Source organism: Micropterus salmoides, unplaced genomic scaffold, assembly GCF_014851395.1.
Source record: "Micropterus salmoides isolate LMB-PRFRI ecotype aquatic unplaced genomic scaffold, ASM1485139v1 Ms_hic_scaffold_2, whole genome shotgun sequence".
NCBI classification, from domain to species: Eukaryota; Metazoa; Chordata; class Actinopteri; order Centrarchiformes; family Centrarchidae; genus Micropterus; species Micropterus salmoides.
Genome location: NW_024041150.1, coordinates 42,585,762 through 42,611,944, shown reverse-complemented (window position 1 = coordinate 42,611,944; position 26,183 = coordinate 42,585,762). Strand labels below are relative to the sequence as shown.

Genomic DNA, 26,183 nt, shown 5'->3' with positions numbered 1-26,183 from the left:
GATGACATGGTAAAACAAAGCTTTGTAGAAACAAGGGTAGGCTATCAATACTACAACGACTGAAGGGCTCATAAAAAGACAAATGAGGCTTAAACTGTTCACTGATGACCATGTAAAAATAGTTGTTCCACTTATGGTGATTTCTTACTTTCTTTGTGTTTGTATGTTCTATTTTAGGAGATACTTTAATCTGCCAGTGATGATAAATAAAATGCAAATTAATTATTTATGTCAAATTTGATCTAAAATCATCAATCAATAGATGTTACAAGCTATAACCTAGAGTAGCTAAATATTTTTAGTAAATGTATTCAATTTACTTGATCAGTCTGGGACTTTTGTGTTGAGTTTTTCATGCTTGTCTGTGGTTACTTTCTGCCTTTGGGTGGCTACGATCACAGTAAAGTAGATCAGTGCTGAATTAGTGTGGTCTGTTCTTCTTCTGTACTGATTGGGTGACAGCAGTTCAAATTTAGTGGCTGTAATTTCCACTTTGTATGCATTGTGCTTTATAAATAAACTTGCCTTGCCACTATTCCCTTTACAAATTTGTTGGACAATGTCATTGTTTGGAAATATTGAAGGTAGACAGATAAATTGTAGCTTATACAGTCATAGTGAGAAGTTTGCTCTATGAGGCAGGTTGCAGGTTCACGCTGTGTTGTAGCTACATTTTAAGTAAATAACGTCTGTGTTTCCCCCTACTTTTATTAACAAATTAGAACTAATTCAGCACAATCCAAACATAATGCAAGACCTCCACTAGGTGGCACTCACACACTACCAATAAATTAGACGTTTTAAAGATTTGGCTACAGTATACATGCATTCTTGTATATTTTAATTTCTAGAGAAATTCGTTTGTATCAGGCTCGAAAGATGTGTATACATCCGAACCAATAATTTATTTATGTATCAAGTCACCAACATGCTTAGGCCTACTTCCTTCAGGAAATTCTTGGTTTGGATGCAGACGATCAGACCAGTGGAGGCAGGTGTGTTCCTGCATGATGCAGCTTGAAACCTGGTGTGGTACAACTTTCGAGGGGAATACCTTATTATCTTTTCAGTAATCTTCATGACATTGAGACTTTCTGTCCCATGGAAAGACGCAGCCCTACCACAGCTGGGTCTCCATAAACTTTCATAATTTTAAGCACATATTTGAAAATTTGGCTAAAAGAAATGAGAGTCTGTGCTCATTCCCCATCTGCTGTGTTACAAAAATAAAGAAGGGCACTCTCCTAATCAAGGATGGAGTTGTGAACTGCTGCAGGTTCAAAACTTGCCACCTAAAATGTCAAGTAATCTACAGGTGCATCTAATAAAATTATTATATAGTGGAAATTTCAGTTATTTTTAAAATATTTTCAAAAGGTGAAACTTTTATATATTCTATATTCATTACACATGAAATTAAATATTTCAGGCTTGAAATGATAAACTTGATGAAAAAGGTCCACAGAAGAACATCTTAACAGTTAATTAAACAGTCAAAGGAAGTGAAACGCTGTGTTTATTCTTTGAAATTCATTTTGGTGGTTTTCTGTTCATTAGTTTCTACAACTCAAGGAGGTTTATTTTTGCCAGTTTTTAGAGAATGTTTAAAGATATGTTGGCTACTGAAATCACCTTTCTAAAGATGGAGGACTTTTTCAGAACAAGCCCAGACACTGAAAACAAAAAATGTGTTCATATCATGGTAAGCAGGCTTTGAATTGTTTACATCAATAAAATGTCTTGAATGTATGCATTTGAATCTTTTTTTTTTGTTTGTTTTCTAGCATGATGAACAAATCATGGGGGGGGGGGGGGGTTAATTAGGTTAATGAAAGGAGGAACAACTCAGATGTATTTTAATTACTTTAATATTCTTTAGGATTAAATCAGAAAGGCATCCCCATATGCATTAAACTGCCTCATAAAGTCTCCTAATCTTGGTTTCAGTTACACCAAAGCACAATAGCGAAATCTAAATCGTTGGAATCTAGACTGTTTTATGAGTGGGAAATGGATGAGACCTAGCTGTGGTAGGGCTGTACCTTTCCACCTGACGGGAAGTCCATCCACAATGTCATGAAAATGGCTGCAAAGATAATCAGATATATGCATCATGTAGAAACACACTTGCTTTTCTGCCTCCTTGGTCTGATCGCCCGTTCTGCTGTGCTGCCAAGACCTGGGCCCTGTTTCAGAAAGAGGGTTGAACAAACTGAGTTGTAAACCTGAACTCTGGGTTGACGAACTCTGAGCTGTCAAACTCCGAGTTTTACATTTCAGAAAGGCCGATCAGAATAAGTTCAGTCAACTCAGAGTATGTTGAGCCTGATGGAAGCGCGTGCGTGGGGATGAAAAAAAGCCATCAATGGAGCTCCGATACTACAATTCACCATGGCAACGGGTAAATAAAGGCAGAGCCTCTATTAATCGGGTGGAGATAGAAAAATGAGTGCGTGCCAACGCGGACCATGATTGGCTATAAAACGCATGATTGATACGTTAACAATATTACATTTTATGCAGCGTTGCTGATTCATCATTTAGCAGACTGGAATTTCCTTAATGAATAATAAAGTGCTCGAATTCTCCTCCAGCCTGTTATTCATTTTAAACAGCTACAGGCCTGTTTATTCAGCTGGAACCTGACGGGACTAAATGCCGGTGGCAATAACTGAAGATGAAAATATTAATCGAACAGATTAGACACATTTTAGGCTCTTCATGGACCTGTGATTGTAAAGCCACAGTCCAACTCAGTAGGCCTATACCTATTAATGATTTTTTGTGTGAAGTTTTAAACGTCTATGTTCCATTAATAAAATCTTGCTCATTTCGTATTTTGTCAGAGAGTTGAACATGACTCTTTTTTAAAAAAGCGTCATGTTCAAGATCATATTTGGGTAAAAAATACCTAATAGCCTGTTTAACCGTGATTTTGATTTTTCTAAAGACCTAACTGTGTTCCAATATGTGCTTTGATATCGACAGTATGAATGAGGAAATGTCACTTTCGTCACACCGCTTCCAGCTCCGCAGGAGAGGAGTCGGAGAGAAACTCAGCGTTAGTTGAAGTAAACCTCCTCCAGAGCAGGTTAGGTTCACATCGTAAGCTGCCTGAGTTACAGACCTAGAGTTAATCTGATCTCGCTCTCTGAAACTGAAAACCCAGAGTTTCCCACATCTCGGGCTCAATTTACTCTGAGTTTTCACTAAACCTGCTTTCTGAAACAGGGCCCTGCAGATTCAAAGCTTGTATTTGTCAGTTGCACACACCAACCATCCTCCTTTCTCAAGCCTGCAGACGTTGCACCTTATAGTAAGCACAGTCGGTACATTAATATTGGATTGGTTCTAGTAGGTTAATAAAATAGAGGAAAACACAGTAAGGTTTGTGTGCTTACAACTTCAGTTTACAGATTGCCATTGTAACAGAAAACAGAAAAACCTCCCCTATTAGAAGTTTACTGTCTAAATGTGAGCAAATACAGCATCTTTTACTGGGTTCAAACCTGGACTTTTTATGCTTATCTGAAACCTGGCTTAATCAAAATGCCCCATTAGCAGCTCTGAATATTCCTGGTTATAATATATACAGGACAGACAGACAGGAATCTAAAAAGGGGGGAGGAGTGATGGTTTATATAAGAAGCACATTACAGTGTCACAAAATCCAGTGGTCAAATTGTAATCTAGAATGTTTAGGGCTCAATGTCAGGCTTTCCCCACAAATGTCCTTTGTCCTTGTTGTAATGTACAGGCCTCCCTCTGCAGATAACAGCTTTTATGAAAACTTTGAGCAGCTGCTAAAAGAAAACAATCTTGATAAAGAAATTATTATAATGGGGGATTTTAACATTAACTGGCAGGACAAACTCTCTAGAAAAAACCTTAAACAAATCACAGACAGGTTTGATTTAACACAAGTGTCCGTGGGCCAACGAGAATAACTAACTCTACTAAGACTCAAATCGATCTTATATTTACCAATAGACCAGAAAGAATTGTAAAATCGTTCAATATGTTGACAGGTTTATCGGATCACAATTTAACTCTTGTCACCAGGAAACTTACTAAAAAACGCTTTCATTCTTGTACTAGTAATAAAAAAGGCACCACTACAATTCCTAAAAGTAAATATCAAAACTTTTTAGACGCAGCTAACCAAATTCAATGGGATGACATTTTACCCTTAGTTGACTCTGACAAAGATAGCCAAACATTTTTAATTACACTTGAGAGAACTATTAAAGAATTCACTCAAAAAATCAAGTACAAACATAACAAAAACACTGTACCTTGGATAAATCCAGACATTATAAAAATCATGAAAGAGCGAGACTTAGCCCTAAAATTAGCAAATAAAACTAAATCAACGTATGACAGAGGACGTTTCGCCATGATGAGAAATAAAGTTGTAAGGTCATTAAGAAAAGCAAAGGCGGATTTCTTTATTACTATAATTGAGAAATCTAATGGAAATCCTAAAGTAATATGGAGCCAGCTAAGAAAAATGACAGGTGATCAACCCAATGAACAAAAAACTGTAGAAATTAAAGTAAATGACCGGCTGACAAACAATACTCTAGAGGTAGCAGAGGCTTTTAATCATCATTTTATTGATTCTGTGGCTAACATAGCAAGCCGTTTTACACCTGAGAACGTATTTACTCCGCCAATAGACACAAGTCACTCAGTTTTCAACGTATTTAATATCACAGAACTAGAAGTATCACAGACCATTAAATCACTCAGACCATCGAGATGCAAAGATATTTTTGATATAGATACGGTGATGCTCAAGGCTTTAAGTACATCAATTACACCCCCCATCACCAAAATTATTAATCTGTCCATTTCTCAAAATTTGTTCCCAAGTATGTGGAAACCAGCTGTTGTTGTTCCAGTTTTTAAAAGTGGAGATCCTCATTCCATGTCAAACTACAGGCCCATAAGTATATTGCCCACAATGTCTAAGATTGCCGAGAAACTGATTGCAAAGCAAATTATTAACCATCTAAACACCACTCCCTATGCTCTCCACCCTATGCAGTTTGGCTTTAGAGCAAAATACTCCACCGAGACTGCGACTTGTTTCCTTACTGAAAATATAAGAGCTCTGTTAGATCAAGGTGGGGTTGTTGGAGCGGTATTTCTGGATCTCAGGAAGGCTTTTGACACTGTTAATTATAAAATTTTACTGACAAAATTATGTAATTTTAAATTTTCCTCAGATGCACTTAAATGGGTTGAGTCTTATCTCACTGACCGTTCCCAACATGTCAGAGTTCAATCATCTAAATCGGCGGCCTTGAGTCTGTCCACCGGTCTTCCTCAGGGATCTAATTTAGGGCCTCTGTTATTCTCCATTTATATAAATGACCTCCCACTCGCTTGTCCTGATGTTTTTGTGCAGATGTATGCTGATGACACCGTAGTCTATGCACACGGTAGGAATATCGCTCAGGTGGTTGAGAAGCTCACTAACTACATGGATAGCATCACAACTTGGTTGAAACACTCCTGCATGCAGCTGAATACATCAAAAACAGTAGCAATGTTTTTTACTAAGTCCCACAAAAACTTCAGTGTTGAGCCAGATATTTTTGTTTCAGGGGAAAAATTGCAGATCGTGTCAGAATACAAATATCTGGGAGTTTTAATTGATTCAAAGTTATCATTCTCATCACATGTAAAAGTGGTCTGTAATCGAATTAAATAGTCTCAGTAACTTTAGACACATTCGCCATCAAATGTCCACACAGGCAGCAAAAATGTACATGCACTCTATGATTTTCTCACACATCACTTACTGTCTACCCATTTGGGCACAAGCTAGTATTACATCTTTGAAACCTCTGCAATCACTTTACAAACGAACTGTTAAAACTCTGGATAAGAAACCATGTATTTCTCATCACTGTCCAATATTACAAAAATATAGATTGCTCAGTTGGGATAATATGGTTAAATACTCAAATCTATGTCTTATTTATAAAATTATTCATGGTTTATCTTCCCCTCCCCTCCAACAGTTTGTCAATACCCGAACAGCTGATTCCTGCAGGACCAGAGGTGCAGCTAGGGGAGATTGTATCATTCCCTTTAAGAAAAGTGTATTTGGTCATACTGCTTTTTCTGTTCTAGCTGCTGCTGAGTGGAACCTCACCCCCATAACTATCAGAAATATAAACACGTATAGTTCATTTAAGATTCAGTTAAGGAAATGGCTTATTGATCATCAGAGTTGTCAACATTAACCTATTACTACACATGCTCTTGACGCACACTGTTGACTTTTTTTTCCTTATGTGTGTGTCATGTTTTTACGTGATGTTTGTCCGATTGTTGTTTTGATGCGTTTAGATTGTATATTCTAATATAATAGATATTTTACTAAATGTATCTTAATTTTTTAGTGCTATGTAATCTTTTTTAGGGTGACTCTTAACATCTGTCTAGGGACTGCAGATGAAAAATAGCCTTTAGGCTAATTCTGGCATATTGACAGAAATGTTTATGAATATGCACTGTCCCTGTAATAAATTAACAAACAAACATTAAACAAGATACAAACGAGGCGCAAACCTGCGACCCACAGAAACTACTTGTAAGGTTGCGTCATTAGCAGTGAGCTAAAGTGTCTGTGTGAATTCTGAAGGTATTTATGATCTAAGGTAGGGAAGCTCATCCTTGTGCTGGGTTGGATTAATGTGGTCTGTTCTTGTTATTTACTGATTAGGTGATAACAGTTCAAACTGAAGACAGGGTGGAGCTCATTATCCTTTAACACTAGGTGTCTTGTAATGCGTTATGATGCACGTCATTGGGGACACTGAGCCCCGTAAAAAGCGGCGTTACATGAGCACACAGAGCGACGGTTTTTTTCGCCGCCTCAAGACCGACGAAAAATGCGTCGTTGTTTACACAATTCCACGGCGCCAAAAAGCGGGCGTCCTGGCTACGCTGTTTTTTTTTTTTTTTTTTAACAAATTATTGCATAACCACATGTTCTTTTGTACCGATCGTGTAATTCTACTCTGTCAATTATTCTCAGTTTGACAGAGTTTCATCAGATGCTCTGACCACAGGTCTGATCTTTTTGGTTTGTTTAACAGTTTTCAAAAGTAATCAGAGTTTAATCAACAACTCTGGTTAAATCACACAAGGCCACGTCCTTCTGATATCATTAGCTTATAACATAAATATATACAGACATCACAGGTTTTAAAACATCAAATTCTAAAAGAAAACATTAGAATACTCAATATTCATCATATAAATGTATGTATAAATAAACCTCTCTCCACCTGGTTTCAACAGGTTTGGTTTGCGCTCTGTCTGCTGACATTTCTGACATCAGAGACCGTTTTTCTGTTTAAAGCTGGTTAATCTGTTCATGAAGCTCCCTGTGATACATCAGTGCTGAGGCTGCAAGCAACCAGCTACATTTACTCTCCTTACTGTAACATTTTTATTCACTTCATTTTGTAAAGCCGTCAGGTAACTTCCTCCTCTTTTATACATATTGCATATTGCCCTTCACTACACTTGTCAGTTTTTCCCCAGTTTTATTAGTGAAACACTTGGTACCACAATCCACCAGCCAGATCAACCGGAACAGGTCCCAACGCAGGTCTTAAAAACGGGACCCATGTTGGCGAAGCAACAGAAATCAGACTGTTGTTCCTGGGACCAATTTGTCATGGAGACCTGACCAGACAACTTCAGTCAACGAGCACGCAAACCCCTCCACCACCGTCTGTCTGCACTGATGAAGCAGATTATCATGGTGGAGAGCCTCAAACGCCAGATTTACACATTCACAACAACAGAAAGACTGAAAATCATGTTGAAAGTATGAAACACATATTGACAAGTGGAAAGAGTCTGTGACAAGTCAGAGTAACTGGTCGTTCACTGCTTTATCAGCAGCACGCTGTTCTGGTTTCTTGTCCTTATGTCTTTTATATTTCCAGCCAACAGCCAATCCAACAGCAGCTAAACAAACCAGAACAAAAGCTGCTCCCAGTCCGTAGTAAAGACCGTAGTTTCCCTCCTCGACGTCTCCGCTGTTGGACCCTGAAGATCAAAGTGCATATTAGTCAGGAAATGAGTGAACAGTGGAACAGCCTCCATTTACTCTTCTATATCTTCTATATTCCTCATGTTTGACTCTCAGAATCAACATGGAATAAAGTGCAGCTACAACATGGCACACAGACACACTGACCTCCACAAACTCACCTGAAACCTCCAGCTGGTAGATTCTGATTGGTGGAGTGTCAAGGTTGGTTCTCTTACGTCTTGAACCTCCTGCTGCAACTCGACACTCGTATGTTCCAGCGTCGTTGCTGCTCACGTTCTTCAGAATTAAAGACACGTCTCCGTCCTTCAGCTCTCTGTCCACCAGCTGCACCCGGTCCTTAAAGGATGGATGCTGGTGGGTTGGATCTGAGAGTCCATCTCTGTAAAGGAGGACGTACTCTGGCTCCAGGTCAGTTCTGACCCACTCTACAACTCTGATGGAGGCTTCACCAGCCTGACATGACAGAGTGACATCATCTCCAGGTTTCACTTGTACCACATCTAAAAACATCCAGAGAGAAAAAGTAATTACATTTCAAAAGGACTCCACAGGACGATACAGTGAGAACATCTTTGTTTAAACAGAAGGCCTCTTCACACCTGAGATCATGGGAACATTCAATAATTACTGTGGAAACGTTACAGGATTTTATTGCCCTGGACCCCCAACCGGCTAAACTATTCCAGGGGCGCGTTCAATCTCAAAACGTTTTGCATCGGTTTGCAACATTATTATTATAAACGTAGAACAAGGGGAATTTGTTGCTCCCAAGAGGAGGTGGCTAGAAGGAGCAAATATTGGCATCCTGAGTGGCTAAATCTACTTCTGTCCACTGCAGAGACTCGATCCACAAATAAGGTACCTTTGCTATTTCATTAAAAACATTTCATACATTATTCACACACCTTCCTAAATCCACTCTTTATTAAAACCTGAAATTAACTGTAAATAAAGAGATTTTCAAAGTAAAACTTTTATCTTATACACTAGGGCTGGGTTATACGGCCTTTAAAAAAAATATTGCTATGCACCAGTGGTTGGCAATAGGCCGCCCGTGGGAAAAAGCTGGCCCGCCAGCAATAATATCTTGTGCATGGCCAGATTGCTTTGATAGCAGCAAAAAATAAAAATACATTATAGCCTCTGGTGCTGAAACAGATGTCATAATCACTTCTTCTTAAGTGATTGTGCCTACAAAATAAATGTGTGCGAATGTCTTTGTAGCACTAATTTATGTCGTGTATAACTGAAAGCGTTTACTTTGAAAAGTTGTGAAGGAAATTCAAAAGACTCTCTGGCTTGCATGACACAACTCTGAAAAAGCCGTCAGAAAACGTGAGATCAGATTCCCCTGAATGAGAAAAAGCAGGAATTCCCTCTGCCTGGAGATACAGGGGACACGAACATAAGCGTCCATTGGTTGATGTTGACCAATCGCCGGGGAGGTACACACTAAAACGCACATGTAAAATGATCTTCATAATCAATTTGTTGAAAAGTGAGAAAAATAACATTAGCAGGAAGTAGGGACTGAACACACAACCCTTCAAACAGGAAGTCCTGTGCACTACTGACTGAGCTCAACAGGCACACAGTGAACTGTGGTTAATAAAAGACGAAGCTCCAGCCGGCCAAATGACAATGAAAACATTGTCCCAAATACCAGACTACTAAAACAATTTACATTTATTCATTCAGGTCGCACGCCTCTAGAGCATCTAGGGGTTAAGTGTCTTGCTCATGGACACATAAATCTCAAATAGTGTAAACATGATGATCTTATCTATGATGCATTGCTGTAGATTAAACCTGTGTGTACACATACCTGACAATAAAGCTGATTCTGCTAAAGTTATTAAAACTCCTCCAGCAGTAAAATACAACATTCACATTAATGCAGCAAAATATTAATCCAGAAACATCAGATAGTTAAACAATGACAAACATTTTACTGCACTATGAAAACTTTATGTGGTCGACATAAAATACAGGAGGTTGCAGTAGGCTACAAGATTTCCTGAAAGGATGTGTGTCCCTGTACAGTGTTTCTCTTTAACCGGCCACAAGATAACTTAGCTAGTTAGCAGCTAGGCTAGTTAGCAGCTAGGCTAGTTAGCAGCTAGGCTAGTTAGCAGCTAAGCTAGTTAGCAGCTACCGGTCAGGCTAAAGTTATTAAAATACCCCACACCGTAAATATCATAAACACGTTTCAGAGCTGGAAGCGGCGGTAACGTTAGAGTAATTCAAGTGATTGATAATTTTTTCTCTCCGCCACCGCGAGACAAACACAGAGAAGCAAACTCAGCTCGTCACCGTAGTGTCGCTTTTGCGATTAGTGGAAACAGAGAAAACTCGACATTGAGCATATGATCCATGCACAGAATGACATTATTTTAAATCACTTTCCTGCCTCCATGAATCAATAAAAGCTCGTCTTTACCAGAGGCTGCTACAGACAGAAGGAGCAGCAGAAACACAACTGTATCCATCGGAGAAGAAGAGGCGTTTCCGTCTCTGCAGCTGTACTGCTTTAAAATGTTAAAGCTCAATGTGTGAACCGTCATGGATTTCAGTCACGTGACTTTTTTGTTGTGGCCGCCATCTTTAGGACCGCTGCGCAGCCCCTCCTTCGTTAGAATTTATGATGTCGCACACACCGACGAAAAGCAACGGTATTTGAAGAAGGTTGATACGTTAGGTTTCGATCCATATCTACTGTCCAGTGAACTGCTGACTCCACTAAAGTCTAGCAAAAACCTGCCAAATTTGACGTTTGCTGATATTTACATTTACCTCGTCCACAATCCATCTCCATACACCGGGGAAGCCCTCAAGGCGTTTAAAAGCACCGGAGCCTACCGCTACTTCACCTCAGGATGGGTTAATGATCCCAAAAATCATCTGGAGATGAAGAAAATGTTCTTGATCACAGGAAGGGTAAGTGGCAGTGTTTTATTCAAGTGATATTAACATTAACGTTATTCAAGCAAATAGCAACATAACATAAATCAACCACTACTGTAAATATAGCTTTTGCTAGATGTCTAGAATAACATTATGTCCCCATTTTAAAGTACATGTTTTAATCTAGCGAGCTAACATGTAGTTTGTTAACTTCTGGTTAAAATTTGCAGGTGAAGCATTCACAAAGCCTCAGTGTAACCCCAACACACCCCTGGATCACAGTACAGGATGATGGGACTGTTTTAATGGCTCATTGTACCTGTAAGGCAGGTTTAGATGGGTATTGTACTTTGTAAGATTGTGTACTTGTTCCTCACGAGACCAATGACACGTTCTACATGAATCCGAACAGCTGCTAGTCCCCTCGTAGTCTCAAGTTCACTTGGGTGCAGTTGCAGTTTCCCTTTAGTGAAGGCAGGTATTTTGAGATGTGCACTGTACAAGCCCACTGCATCTTTTATGGTAAACCCTCGATCTGTTAGGACCAAATCACCAGGTCACAGATGTTCCAGGTAGCCGCAGTTTTGGGTTATGTGCTTATCACTTGTTCGCCCCCCCCAACCAGTAGACACAAATGATATGACTCCCTGTGGAGTTATTGACATCAAAAACTTCACAGTATTATGATGTTTATACTGTGAATATGTTTGTGCTCGGGCTCTCATGTTCTTAGGCTTCTCAATGAAAACTTCAAAGCAATCTATTATGGAAGTACAATTTCTGTAACTACTGTTTTTGAAACACATGGGTAAACTAATTTGAATCTGTTCCTTAATGGGCCACACTATGAATGAAGACAACCTACTGTACATTATATTTAGTGTATTATTAAAAATACGGCTTACACAGCTGGAGCCTTTCATCAGGCCTAAATTGAGAGGTATTTTGATTGTTATTGTAAGTGGACTAGGTGGTAGCTGTATCATATTGTTTTTTTTCTTCTCATCAGAGTCCAAAGAGCAAGATATCTCAATCCCTGAAGGTGACAGCTTCCATGGTACCTATTTAAATCCAGTTTAGTCAGCTAGTATGGCTATGATACTAAGGAACAGAACTCTTGAATTGCCACTGCAGATTTACTGTAACAGATTATCACTGGCAAAGTGTTCAGTGATATGTTTTTTGTATCTATTCACAGCTGAACAGGAGCCCCTTTCTGACAACTGGTACCAAAGCAATCAGCACGTGACCAGGATTACTGTTCTGTGTGGGGTAGCAATTGTTATTATAAAGATAGCAATTGTAAAGACAAAGAATCTGGGTGAAAGAATAAATTAAGTCATGCAGGTAGCAGAGATTGTCTGAGCTCCAGAGAGCTGGAGGGGAGTCAAAACAATGTGCAAACAATGTGGGCTGATCCGGAGAGACGGCATCCACCCACTTGGGAAGGAGCAGCACCCAAAACCCTACGCAGAGTCGCAGTCTAACACACTTCTCTGCTCCTCCATTTCAGGAGTTACTTAGTGAAAATCCTATAGTGACGGTGTCTGCCCCCCGACCATTGAAATTATTTAAAAAGGTAAACAGAAGAGGAGCTGTGCATAAAAACCTCATAAAAATTAAAACCACAAGAGCAATAGTGCAAACGAATAGGAAAATGAAATGTGGACTCTTAAACATCAGATCTCTCTCTTCTAAAGGTGTACTAGTAAATGAACTAATATCAGATTATGATATTGATTTATTTGGTCTTACTGAAACCTGGCTGGGTGATGGAGAATATGTTAGCCTAAATGAATCCACCCCTCCCAGTCATATTAATACTCACATTCCTCGAGGCACAGGCCGAGGAGGTGGAGTTGCAGCTATCTTCGACTCTAGCCTATTAATCAGCTCTAAACCTAAACTAAACTATAACTCATTTGAAAGTCTTGTTCTTAGTCTTTCGCACCCAAGCTGGAAATCACTGCAACCAATTCTTTTTGTTATAGTGTACCGAGCACCTGGCCCGTATTCTGAATTCTTATCTGAATTTGCAGAGTTTTTGTCAACTTTAGTCCTTAAAACGGACAAAGTTATTATTGTAGGGGATTTTAATATTCATGTGGATGTTGAGAATGACAGCTTCAGTACTGCGTTTATCTCTTTGTTAGATTCCATCGGCTTCTCTCAGAGTGTTCATGAACCGACTCACTGTTTTAACCACACCCTCGACCTTGTTTTGGTGTATGGTATTGAAATTGAACATTTAGGGGTGTTCCCACAGAATCCCTCTTTGTCCGACCACTGTTTGACAACTTTTGAGTTTGTATTGCTGAACTACACGCCATTGGGCAAAAATTTCTATACAAGATGTCTGTCTGATAGTGCTATAGCTAAATTTAAGGATGCGATTCCAACAGCTCTAAATACATTATCTAGTCACAAAGTAACGGAGGACTCCTATGCTAATTTCAGTCCCTCCCAAATCGATCATCTTGTTGATAGTGCTGCAGGCTCGCTGCGAATGACACTCGACTCTGTAGCCCCTCTAAAAAAGAAAATACTAAAACAAAGACGGTTAGCTCCATGGTATAATACTGAAACTCGCAAATTAAAGCAAATATCGCGGAAACTTGAGGAATTGGCGTTCCACCAAAGTGGAAAATTCTCGTTTAATTTGGCAAGATAGTCTTAAAACTTATAGGAAGGCCCTCCGTAATGCCAGAGCAGCGTACTACTCGTCATTAATAGAGGAAAATAGGAACAACCACAGCACTGTAGCCAGGCTGACAGAGTCACAGCTCTATTGAGCCAAGTATTCCCATAGCTCTCAGTAGTTACGACTTCATGAGCTTCTTTAATGATAAAATTCTAGCTATTAGAGACAAAATTCACCAAGACCTGCCCTCAACTGGCACCGACTTATCTCTTAACTCAGGAACCTTAGAAACAGCTGTAGAACCAGATACATGTTTAGACTGTTTTGCTTCCCTCAATCTTTACCAACTAACTTCAATAATTTCTTCATCTAAACCATCAACCTGCCTCTTAGACCCCATCCCAACTAGGCTGCTTAAAGATGTTTTACCCTTAGTCAGCACCTCTATACTAGATATGATCAATCTATCTTTATCAACAGGCTATGTACCACAGTACTTTAAAGTAGCTGTAATTAAACCTCTTCTGAAAAAGCCCAAACTTGATCCGGATGTTTTAGCCAACTATAGACCTATATCTATACCTATATCAGTTTTAGGGGCACATGCGAGAGCCCGGTGTGGGCGGTCGGTCATCGTTCTCTCAGGCTGGATGAAGTCTGATGCTCCGCATGATCCATGATGATAGAGAAATACAGAGATTAATGTCAAAGCATGCGGTCAACAAATATCATGCTTTTAGGGGAGCTGATTTAGTTTAATTGCTAAAGTACAAGTGAACGAAATTTCAATGAATTTGAACGACCACAGGAGTTTTATTACCCGCTAAATCTGGTTCATGGACCAAGAATGTGAAGCAGCCAACACTGTGTCATAGACATGGTGTAGATGCGAAATTTCTCATATCAAATAAAACTATAAAAGTTGTTTTGTTAGATGGAGTTATTCTCGTGGGATATTAGTCACTGCAGATAATGTTAATAGAAGATAGTTACTGAACTGAGCCTCTAATGACAGTGAGTGAGAGAGGAAGTCTTCATTGTCTAATGTAGTTAGTATGACTGATAGGACTGAGGGAGTCCTCATTTATGCTGTAGACCACAACATTTAAGGGAGGACTGGAAGGTATGGAAAATACTGTAAACAAAAAATTAAGTGTCTTGCACATTTTTTCTGGTGTATTCAGCAAAAATGCCAAAGGTAAAAAAAAATGTCCAGAGAAGCTAGCGCCAGGAAGGGGCCGGTTGTTTCTGGAGGAAAACTTCAGTGAGCTGCCATCTACACATGATCAACTAAAGAATGGACATCTGCTGTTAGTTTATCATGGCGGTGACAAGTCTCCAGCCCAAACTGTGAAAGCTATCCAAGAAAAGCTCCACTGTGCACTCGATCCCCATCGCATAAGACCTTTGGCAGAGAAAGTGCAGAAATATGAGGACCATCTCACTCGTCAGTCAGACATGGACAGCTACACAAAGGTAAGCATCACCCTATGTACTGTTTTTTATTTCCTTCATTAACTGTAACTCTCATAATATTAATCATATAAATTGAACACTATATTAAATCATACTTGCTGATGATTCTGGAATGTGACAGTGTTCATCAGCAAAGCATAATAAAAATAATAATAAAAGATTTTGTAAAATTCACAGCAGTCCCTGACATGCCTGATGTTCAAGCTGATGTAGTGATGTCTGAGGATCCCAGTCCTACTACGCCTTCCATTGAGTTCTCTCATCAAGCAAGAAACCTTCCTTCCATCACTGATGTTGTTCCCAGCCCAGCATTAGGACCCTTTGAGCTGAACAATGGTCAGCCTCCTCGTGGTGTGGATATAAATGACGACCCAAGTCGGCCTTCCACTGGAGATGTTGGACCCACTGATTTGGATTACGTGTTACACGCATCAGAAACAGAAACATCAAGTGAAAGTCCAGCAACACTGATGAAGTCCAAGGTCCCTGGCACCTCTGACACACCACTATCCATTCGTTCCTTACGGCGAAAGGGTTTGTTGACACCAAGGAAACTTAAGATGCATCAGACATTAGCTTTTGATGCAAGACAAAGAGCTGAGATGAAGCAAAATCCCCTGAACAAAGTGAAAAAATTTAGAGCTAAATTAAAGGCACCAGCACTACAGGTTGTACAAGTAAAACATCTTAGACAACTTCTGAAACGAAAAGATGCATCATAAGCAAAAAAAGACTTCATAATTGCTGAAATTCATTCCAGATACTAGAAACCAAACTAGTCATAGTGAAGGAACTTTGTGATGTCAAAGGAAAACTAAAAAAAATTACAAAAAAAGCATAATCGTTTAAAACACTTTAAAATCCGGGCACAAGGGCTAAATGACCAACAAGATGCTACTATTGATGATTTGCAAGGAAAGCTCAGAGAAAAAAATTACGCTATCTGCCAGCTGCAATGTGACAATATGTGGCTACAGGATACAGTTAATGATCAGCAGCGTGACTCGAAATTAAAAAAGGAGGAGAAGCAGTATCCCACAGAAATGAGGATGCTTGTTTATGAAGCAATAGTAAATAATCTTCCTACAAAAAAACATTCCCACTTTAATTTCTCAGTTTGCAAAGCGCACTGGTGTTGTTATCGGAGATGTCCCACAGGTTTGCTGCCAAGATACAGAGGAAACAGGCTCCATGTTATGTTCCTGATCTGTGAACGGCTTCATGAACACACATTAAGAAATTCTTTGTGCAGTTTCTTAATGGACAAACATTTTCATGCAGCAGGCTCGGAGGTGCCCTTCAACATGACTTTCAAAGTCCCTGTTGCAATGGAGGAAATTCAGGTGCCTGGTCTTTTGGGGAAAGTGCTGACTGGGCCTTGGACGTCGAGATTTTACAAGGGCGCAGCCTCTGAAATCGGTCACATTGAAGGTTTGGTCATGGTAAAGGAGGTTCTAGACAGGTTAGAAGTATTTCAACAAGAACCTTAACAAATTCTCTCTGTGACACGTGATGTTTGGTGCTGAGCTGTCCAGAAGTCCAAATCTTGAGGCCCTTCTGGTGGAACCTGTTGACAGAGATCTCTTTCTGTCAGTGATGGAAGGAAATGCAGTCCACAATGTCCTCACAAGGCAGTACCAGAGGTACTTTAACATGGATGTAAATGATCAGCTGAGGAAGTAGACAGAAAGTGCTCGTTTACATAACATTGACGCAGAGCAAGTGATGGGCATGTATTCTGCTCTAAAGGACAAGGCCCCAAATGCCACCTTGTGCTTCATCTCCTGTAAGATTCGTGCTCAGAAAAATAAAGTGCTGGATTACCCGGATGGACTGACATCTGAAAAAAGAGAAAAACTGATTAAAGTTGCCATAAAAAATGCAACGAAACAGAGGCAACGGAGAAAAGAGAACTGTGCTGAAATTCAAGAGGAAGTAATAAAGAGACTTGCAGCTAAACAGCAGCAAAGACAGGAAAGTGACAGGAAGAAGCTGGAGGCAAAACTGAAGAAGCCAAACTTTGATTCGAGCATTGAATTGAATGAAGACTGTAGTTGATGAAATTGTAGAGGGAAAGGTTGTGGGAAGAAGAATATGCCACATCTGGTTTGACAAGGACACAAAAAGTGAAACCATATATTATGGATAAATTGATAAATATCTGAAGAAACAAGGAGATACATGTGTAATTGGCTATTGGCTTGAAGGACAAAATTATGAGGATGATGCCACTGATTATGAAATTTCGAAAATACAAACTTGCATCCGATTTGATTCTGAAAGATTCGACCCGATTTTAATGTGGGTGAAATGTAATGTAATACATAAAATAGATACGTATTGAATGCTTGTGTTTTTAATCTAAAACTTGTCACGGAGTTTAGATATGAAACCATTCGGTAAAAACAAATGAAAATTATAATTAGTGCATTAATCTATGGCCAATTTTGGGGTTATTAATGAATAATTTATCAGTATTGCAGCAACTTGCTTCTAACCAAAACCTCTAAAACGGTCAGTTTATTACACAAAGTGGTCTATTAAGTACACTGTTGTATTTCCAAATAGTTTTAACTCTTTGTAACTTTGTTTTTATAAGTGCTGTCTAAATAAAGAGTATTATTTGGCGTAATTAGTGGGGTTTTTTTTATATATTATGGTGTACCTGACTTTTCAAAAGTAGAATATGTAGACGATATGGCAAACAGCTTATCCTACAAATTTCAGGCCAATATCTCAAAAATTAAAAAAGTTATAGCAAAAAACATAATTTTTATGATTCGGGTCACAACTTTTTTTCGATTTTAATGGGAAACAAGGGACAAAACTTGGGTGGGGAGCGAAAATGTACATTTAGTTTGAATTAATGCTCCTCACAGTACTACACTCTTTATGAAATGATTATTATGTTATCATAAATCAAATATATTACTATTTCAAGAATAAATTCTTTGAAATAGGATTTTTTAAAACGTCAATTCCGGGCAATGACCGCTTGGTGCCACTCGCACACCGTGACAGGCAGCACGTCTGTCGACACAGCCGCTGTTTGCAGGTCATCCTGTGCGCAGTGAAGACGTTTATATTTATAAAGGATTAAGATAAGGTTAAAAACATTTTAGCAAATGCACATTGTTTGCCCTTCTTCTTGTTCTTTCTACTTTGTCCACTAACATTTAACGTTACATGGTTCATGTTTAAGTCACGTGCCTTCTAGCTTATTAAAGCAGTAATTAACTTATGTTTTAAAGAAATTAAATGTCCTGACAGTTATTAATAATTTAAATAACTTCCTCTCTTTTAAAATAAATTAATAACTCACATATGGTACATGTAATAACGTCCATTTACGCCATTAAAATCAAGTTATTCAGTCTGCACGGAACACCGTTAACCCTAATGAACATCTGTACACATGCGGAGGAGGTACTTTTCCCCACTTATCTTAAATACTATTGGTTCAAAAGACATCAATCAAAGAATAAACCATCCAATAGGTATTCCCCCAGGGAATGAGCATACAAACGCTTGTCAGGCTCTCAACAATAATGTGGTGGTCAGTGGAGTGCAGTGATACGGAACATGGCACCAGGTACAACTAGAAAAAGTCAAATTTAGTCTGTAGCTGCATCTGCTCCATCTTTCTGCTCCAGCAGAAAGCGTTTAAAGTTGAGTAGGTTGAAAGAAAGTTGAGTCTTTACCATAGGAACCCATTCATTTTAAAAGTCCGAAAAAATATTATTATTAATAATTATCTCCCTCTCTCTCCCTCTCCACACCCATCTCTCTCTCCAATATCTATCTATCTATATCTATATCTATATCTATATATATCTCAGAGTTGTAGCGCACATCTCATGAAGAATATGTACTGTTGGCGCACATTTAAGTCGTTCTGCACGTCGGGCGTGCTGTTTCCTTGTGGCTTAAAATAATTAAATAAAATAAAATAATAAACTTTCAAAAGTCTGAACTTAACGTCGGATATGCCAATCCATTTATTAACATAACGAAAAATAAAACATTTATTCAATAATAACTTAACTCAAGTCAGTCTCCATAATTACACGCCGCGCCTCACGGTTAAAAACCACGCACCTGGCAGTGCGCCACACCTGTACTAATTACCAAATGTCTTAAGTAGACCAACCCATCGTAATACACAGAATGGCTCCAACATGTACAATTTAAAGTTGAAACAAGGCTTGTAGGACAAACGGAGCAGGATGAGATGGCAATGAACAAAGGCTTTTTAAAAAAATAAAATAAAGACATATCAGCTACAGCTCTCTAACTCTAATAACACATAGCTCACCTCCATATGCAGAGAGCGGAGAGAAGACCGTGAAACAGCAGAAAGCCATTAACATGTTGACAGAGAGCACCATGACACCACATCTGCTCCCTTTACGCAGCATGACGGAGCTCAAGCGGCCTTATGACCACAGACAGCAGATAAAGACTGACTGGTATTGGCATCCGTCAAGTGAGAGGAGGGGAGAAGAAAATAACCAACCATTGTCTCGGATCAGGTCACCTGACCGCCACACCAGAGACCAACTTCACCAACTTATGCCAAACAACATTTGGATGTAAAATGTTTCTCTCCACAAGTTGTTTATGTATTTATTCTACTGTTTACACAGTGGTTAACAGCTATGAACCCTTTAGGCCTGAAACTGCCTGCTATAAATCTGCGGTGTAAAAGAGAATAAATGTTGTATTTGTGTCATGGCCGGTCACTAAACTGACTTCCTCACCCTCATATCGTCCCGTCAGGTAGAAACTGTTGCTTTCTGGGGAAGAAACTGCTTCTTAGCGATATCCGGTGTCCTCTACAGTCTGCGCCTCCGCCATGATCCAGCATAGAAAATCCAACAGAGAACAACAGATCCAGACAACAGACCCGCTCCTGCTGCTCCTCCTGCTGCTCCTGCTGCTCCCTCTGTATAACATAACCAGTCTTTAGTGTGTCTGCTGTCTTTTTTTTGTTTTTTTATATAAGTTTCCTCCATGAGTGAGTCAGTCACCACAAGTATCTGTTCAGCATTCGCAGCACAACCGACGTCTCCCGGAAGTAGCAAAAACCTCAAATAACCCAGTGGCCATTTGATGCTACGAGAGTCACTCCCCATACACTTGAATCTTAAAGTGCCCAACTGTACAGCAGAAATAAACATGTTTTGTCTCGCTCATGACAACTGTACTTGGGGTGATTATTTTTTATTATAGCTAAATTATATTAGGCCTTAAAAAGAGAAAGCTATAAAGTAAAAAGTGTGATAAGTCAAGAGTAACAGAAATAACACCCTTCTAATGAAAGTTAAATAGTTAGTGGATAAATTATTCCAAAACTGTAGATACACTCTGTCTGTTTTTACTTAATGTAATTCCCATCACTAGATATCAGGTGTGACTGCAGCAATGTCAAATTCTTTAATGCCCTATAGGCAGGGAGGTCAGGACCTGCTCTGAGTGTTGCAACCACACCAGCTAGACTGAACCTTTATTGTTAAAGCTAAACTGGTGTGAGTTAACTGAAAGGTGCTGAGGCTGCAACATTTTACTGCACAGCAGATAGATTCAGAACTAAAATCTAAAGAGGGAAACATCTACAGCCTACTGTGGTCCCCAAACATGGATCTATCAAACGTCCTTCAGTGAAACCTCCAGATCACATCACACAGGATGGTCATGTGACAAGCAAGGTTACTGGAGCCCTCCTGAGTGTTTGATTCATGAGTGATATCTTTATTTGTAATTTGATTGAGATGTTTTAAAAAAAATACGGAGCTGGGACAAGAATACAAGAAAATTGGCCTACAATTAAAATCACAAATCTTAAAGTAAAACCTTGAATAATCTCTGGCTTATAACAGCCTAGTCTGTATACAGGGTGACATGAGTTAACCACGAAGATAACCTGCTGTGAGAGTGTCCAGCAGTACTGCCGTCTCCACATATGAGTCTCGTGTCTTCAGTTGGACGTGGACCAGATCTTCCCACTGCCTGAAAAAATGGAAACATAGCGGTTCTCTGTTGAATTAACTTTGCTCTCTAAAAGAACAGTGGACTAATGTGTCTGTGCACACACTTTAGATTTATGTCTCAATTATGTGTTTTCCGAACTCACAATCGGCTTTCTCCTTCCCTCCATGTCGGCCTTTTCTGTCTCAGGTGTACAGGGTGTGAGGCGGTGCTGTGTGGTATTGAAGAGCAGGTCTTGAGGGCAAACCAGTACAGAGAGAGCTAGTTGGAAACGTAAATTGCCATGGCAACATACTTGTGCACCTTTTAATAATATTCATCATCTGAATGGGTCCATTTGCATAATGAGTTTTGCTTTTGATACTATACGTTTATTTTACTGTTAAAAAACTGCTCTTAAACTGAGCACCTGGACTCAGGTACTGACACCCGACTCAACATAACTTTAGATGACAGAAAGTCACAGTTAGAAAAACAAAAACGTTTGTATGAAATTAAACTTCATGTAAAGTGGTTACAAGAAACCATAAACTCACACAGTCTGAATAGAATAGATAAAGAAGCAACTTTAACAAAGCACTGACAGTATATATACTGTCCTGGGGTAACCAGAGGAAATCATAATTAAAGAGTCTGTCCTGCCTCTTTGCCTCCGGGATTTTGTGCATTTATTTAAAAACATATGTTGAATTTAATTGGTTTTGTCACATCTGTTGCATTCAATCAACAATTCTCAGGGTGATTACAGTTTCAAGTTTATATTGTTTATGTATAATGTATTATAATGAATTAAGGTGAGTAAACGTCCAATTGATCATTTACTTCATGCCTCACCTCCCAGCATGCATTAAAGTTAAAACACTTTTCCACATTGTTACGGATATTCTAAATATCTGTGCTTCAGCTGTGCATGCAGACAGACAGCCAGCAGGGAGCAGCACAGGAGCTTCGCTGCAGGAGAACAGAACTGCGTCAGCAACAAAGACACAAAGTGAGCGTCCTGCAGAGTGTAGCATCCAGTCAAAGTTGAGAAGGCCAGAACTGATGGTTAAATGACGTTTATTGCTTTCATTGTCATCAACCAACGTAAGAGCTGAGTAAAAACAAATAAACCATGCATTATCATCACATTTCGAACGTTACACAGCTCATTACATTAGTTGCAATACGATAGCATTAGTAAATTATACATTATACGATAAACAATTCCAGTAGGCTAGCTCAAATATATTTCTCATTAACTCTACAAACCTTGTTCCCCAATTGACCGAAGCTAAACCTTGTAGTTTTAACTGTTTTTCCGTGAACCTTTTCAGACTTTTCTTTCGTCCTTTTCGCCGTTTGCCCGGTTCATTTACGTCACTTTACTTTCGGTTTCTTTGGTTATCAAAATAAAAGCCCGATACCGTAATAATAAAACCTTATAGCGTAGCTATAATCAAAATAGTGCTTAACTACTCTGTTGGCCTTTACACAGAGTTTACATGTATAGGTGTCACTGAGGACATTTTCAAAGGGCTGATTTTGGCCCCATCGCTTTTTGAAAGCATTTGTTAAAAACGTTCTGAAAAACAACACCAAGAAAAGTAAACTAACAAATGAAAATGCTTTGAGAGAGGTTCATTTTAACAATAAGAAAACCTACAATGCAATATAGTTTCCCCTCATATAAAAACAGACATTTCCACCGTAAATTGGAGCAGAAAATGTCTCCAGGATGCAGGAAATGACCAGTTAAATGCTCATAATGTTCTGGTGGAGGTCTCCCAGACACCCCTCATATATTTCTGCATTAAATATTTTATCTAAATACTGCTAAATATCTTCTTGTGATCTCGTGCATCGTCACGTCTCATTACCCAAATGTATCATCCCGCCACTAATCTGAGCCCTTTTGTCCCCACCACTTTTCAACACAAAGTCACGCCCTTCAAACTTCAGATTAGTTCCAGCAGGTTATGTTATCTAAAACATCTCACAGTCACCTTCATTTCCTCTGGGAAAAGCCCCATAAAGATGGCGAACTGTAGCTATATTTAATATATACACATGTACATACATACAGTATATTTAAGCAACAATGAACAACAACATAATTTATAAATACAAGTCAAATGTTTGTAAGTTATTAACAAGAACTCAACAGTGTTAGAGTGAGTGAAAAGCTGCCAGAGAGTAAACAACAAGCTGCTCAGTAAAGATGTTGTAACAAAACACTTCCTGCTTTATTATTCTTTATTTCTGAGTTTTATCAGTTAAAGTTAGCTTCAAACTGCAGAAAAACGTCCAGTGAAAGCCTTTGAATCCCACGTCAGACTCTTTCCAGAGCGATCACTAATGAAACCTCTTTGTTCAGAGCAACTTGGCTCCCAGCCAGCATGACGTCTTGAAGATAAAACTACACACAGTAACATCATCATGTTTCCTTCTTAAAGTGAAAGAATCAGTCAGAGTTTGAAACTCTGAGTTCAACAGCAGCTGAAACACTTTGCCTCCACATTTGGGATTTAATCTTTATCATGGAGTCACATGAGAAATACTACAGACTGTATCATGAGGGAGGAGACGAGTTTATCCTGCTGCTGCTCACAGACACAAAGTTAAACTGAGAAAAACCTGCTTTTAATTTAAATGTCTTCACTGTGGAGTCTGAACTGAACTACTTTGACTGACTGAGAGCTGCTGCTCGTCTGTCTGCTCTGTTTTTCCTGAGCTGATTCTTTGTTTTATCAGCAAGAAGAGAAAACAGTTAAAAAAAACAGTTTAAAACTGGTCACATTCAGATGATGAGCTGTGATCAACACGTTTCCAACAGACAGTGGGCACCACACTTTCTCTGGGAGGACTCTTTCATGAAAAGTTTCCACCACGTTCGATGATTTCATCACGAAAGACTTCGTGGCCTCATCAACCCTCAGCTTCTCAGCTTGTGAACTCTGTCGTGTCTTTCCACTCATGACATGAACCAGGAAGTGCCTACGCATTTTTTTCTTGTTCTACACCAGCTCCAGGATGTCAGAAGCTGTTCAACTCACTCAGCTAAAAACACATGCTGCTTAGCCTTTTTATACATCAGAGTTGCTGTAAAACTCTTTCAAGCAGAGGGCCAAAGTAAGAGAAGATATAACTTTATTAATCCCTCGTAGGGGAAATTTCAGTCGACACAGCAGCACAAAGGAATATAAAAGAAGAGATGCAGTATTATACAAGTATCAACACACTATTTACACTTTACAATCAATAATAATTATAAATGTCTGAGATTAAATGAAATCAGGAATAGTCTCTCAGTTTGGTGCTGTGGTGTTGTGGTGGCACAAATGAGCCTCCAAAGCTCAAAGTAGGACTTTTAAAGTCCTCCACAACATCAGCAGCACGGCCATTAATATTAACTGTGTTTACAGAGTGGGATGTTATTACAGCTGAAATAATGCCGCTGTAGTTACAGATTCCTCTGCGGATTCAGAGTTTGCATGATGTTTCTGTTCATTTCATGTCTAGTCATTGTTACATGTGTGCGTCATTTGTCTACATTTTCCAAAGAAGCTAGGAAGACAAGAATGTGTCTGTGGTACACGTTTCACAAACACAATGAAAAAACACCAAACAGTTTGAATCACTAAAATGAATGTGTTACATTTGGCTTGTGCAAGTGGGGCACTTGGTAACCTGCTCTGTAATCTGAGTAACCCGCTCAGACTTTAATCTCGCTCTAAATTGTTAGGCATTAAGGAAATTAAACAACCATTATCTTTTCTATATACTACACATTTTTCGGACAGTTGGCAGATGTCTAGAGCAATCAAATCACTAAATTCAAATGGTATTGACATCACATGCTTGATCTGGCACCTAGATTCACCATAGCAGCCTTGAAGAAACAATCTAGGTTTTGTCACACACTTTCTGGCTAGACATAATGCATGTTCACAGCCAGTGTGACTCCTAACATTGAGAAAGACACTATCTGGCAAACACTGCCATCAGATATCCTAACTAGAGTGTTATCCCTCTTAAGTTTTTTAACTAATGCTTAGAAATATCTGTGAGTTAACTACTGCTTTGTGGTAAAACATAGCTTGATCTTTGACAGGGTATCCAATTTGTTGTTCAACAGCCTCCCTTTCATATAGATTGAGAGCTCTGAAGTAACCTCTTCCAAAAAGCACAGTGCCGTTCACTCTTCTTGCATTTTTAGTTGTATTATAGCCATCTAGCATTGTGTCAAACAACTGCCTTACTTTAGGTGGAACATTTATCATCACCATATTGCCAGTGCTCTCTACTTGTTTTAGTAAGAGAAAAGATGTTACTATCTGTAAGGGTACAGATTGAGTGCCATTGTATAGTTTCAACAGAAAGCCATTACACCCTTCGAAACTGTATGCACTGTAACACCATAAGGGCCCCCAGTTTCTGACACTGTCACCAAGATGAAGTAGAATATGAACATTGTATGTCATGTGGGATCTACCATACAAGGTCTCAAAATCACACACAAACTCATTCAGGTGTTGAGATGCATAGAAAAGCTCCAGCTGTGTAATGGATGTTGTTTGCAAGACATACACTGCTTGGCACAAAAGGAGGAAGTGCCTAAGAAATCTACCTGGAAGAATGGATTTCAAAACAATTGGAGCATAAAATAAGAGAAAAGCACGCCATTCTGAGGCTTTCCAGTAGGCTCTGGTTAAGATAGATCTAGGCAATCTTGTGATGTTGGATGGAGGTTGAAAATGTTTCATTTTCCTATCTATCTCATTGATTCTGGTTCCTATATACCAAGGCTCACTATGGTAAGAACTATCAAACCACAAGGTAGACAGTTGTCTCATCACCCCTAAATCAATGCAATGCATGGAGTCAACAATAAATCCAGAGACAACATCAAAAAAAGGCAGTGACATCAAAGGTGTGGGCCCCTTCACCCCAAAGTTTTGACCAACCACTCCGTTTTGTCCCCATTCAGTCATGTCTGTGTGGCAGCGTTCTGCTACTTCTTCCTGATAAGGGTATACTTGAACATATCCCTTACCTTTCTCGACTCTATCCCCTGGACGTAGACACCAGTTGCAGTCAAATTTGCCA

General features: G+C 39.2%; 1 protein-coding gene and 2 long non-coding RNA genes across 4 annotated transcripts in view; all 3 read right to left on the bottom strand.

Annotated features, from left to right (window-relative positions):
- Positions 1-4,581: 4,581 nt before the first annotated feature.
- LOC119911628 (programmed cell death 1 ligand 1-like) overlaps positions 4,582-26,183 on the bottom strand; it is a 30,107-nt gene continuing 8,505 nt past the window's right edge. Inside the window, exon 4 of the mRNA XM_038730566.1 lies at positions 4,582-8,056. Within this exon, the coding sequence (XP_038586494.1) occupies positions 7,898-8,056 (159 nt within the window). The 3' untranslated portion in view covers positions 4,582-7,897. The remainder of the gene's footprint in view (positions 8,057-26,183) is intronic.
- LOC119911685 lies at positions 16,152-19,508 on the bottom strand. Its single transcript, XR_005445969.1, has 2 exons — positions 19,423-19,508; positions 16,152-16,947 (listed from the first exon to the last, which is right to left on the bottom strand). It is a non-coding gene; the product is annotated as an uncharacterized LOC119911685 (long non-coding RNA).
- Positions 20,897-22,461, bottom strand: LOC119911682. 2 transcript variants are annotated; one of them, XR_005445965.1, is made up of 3 exons: positions 22,347-22,461; positions 21,241-22,188; positions 20,897-21,116 (listed from the first exon to the last, which is right to left on the bottom strand). It is a non-coding gene; the product is annotated as an uncharacterized LOC119911682 (long non-coding RNA). The 2 variants fall into 2 exon arrangements; XR_005445966.1 differs by having other exon boundaries at positions 21,241-21,329; positions 22,347-22,450.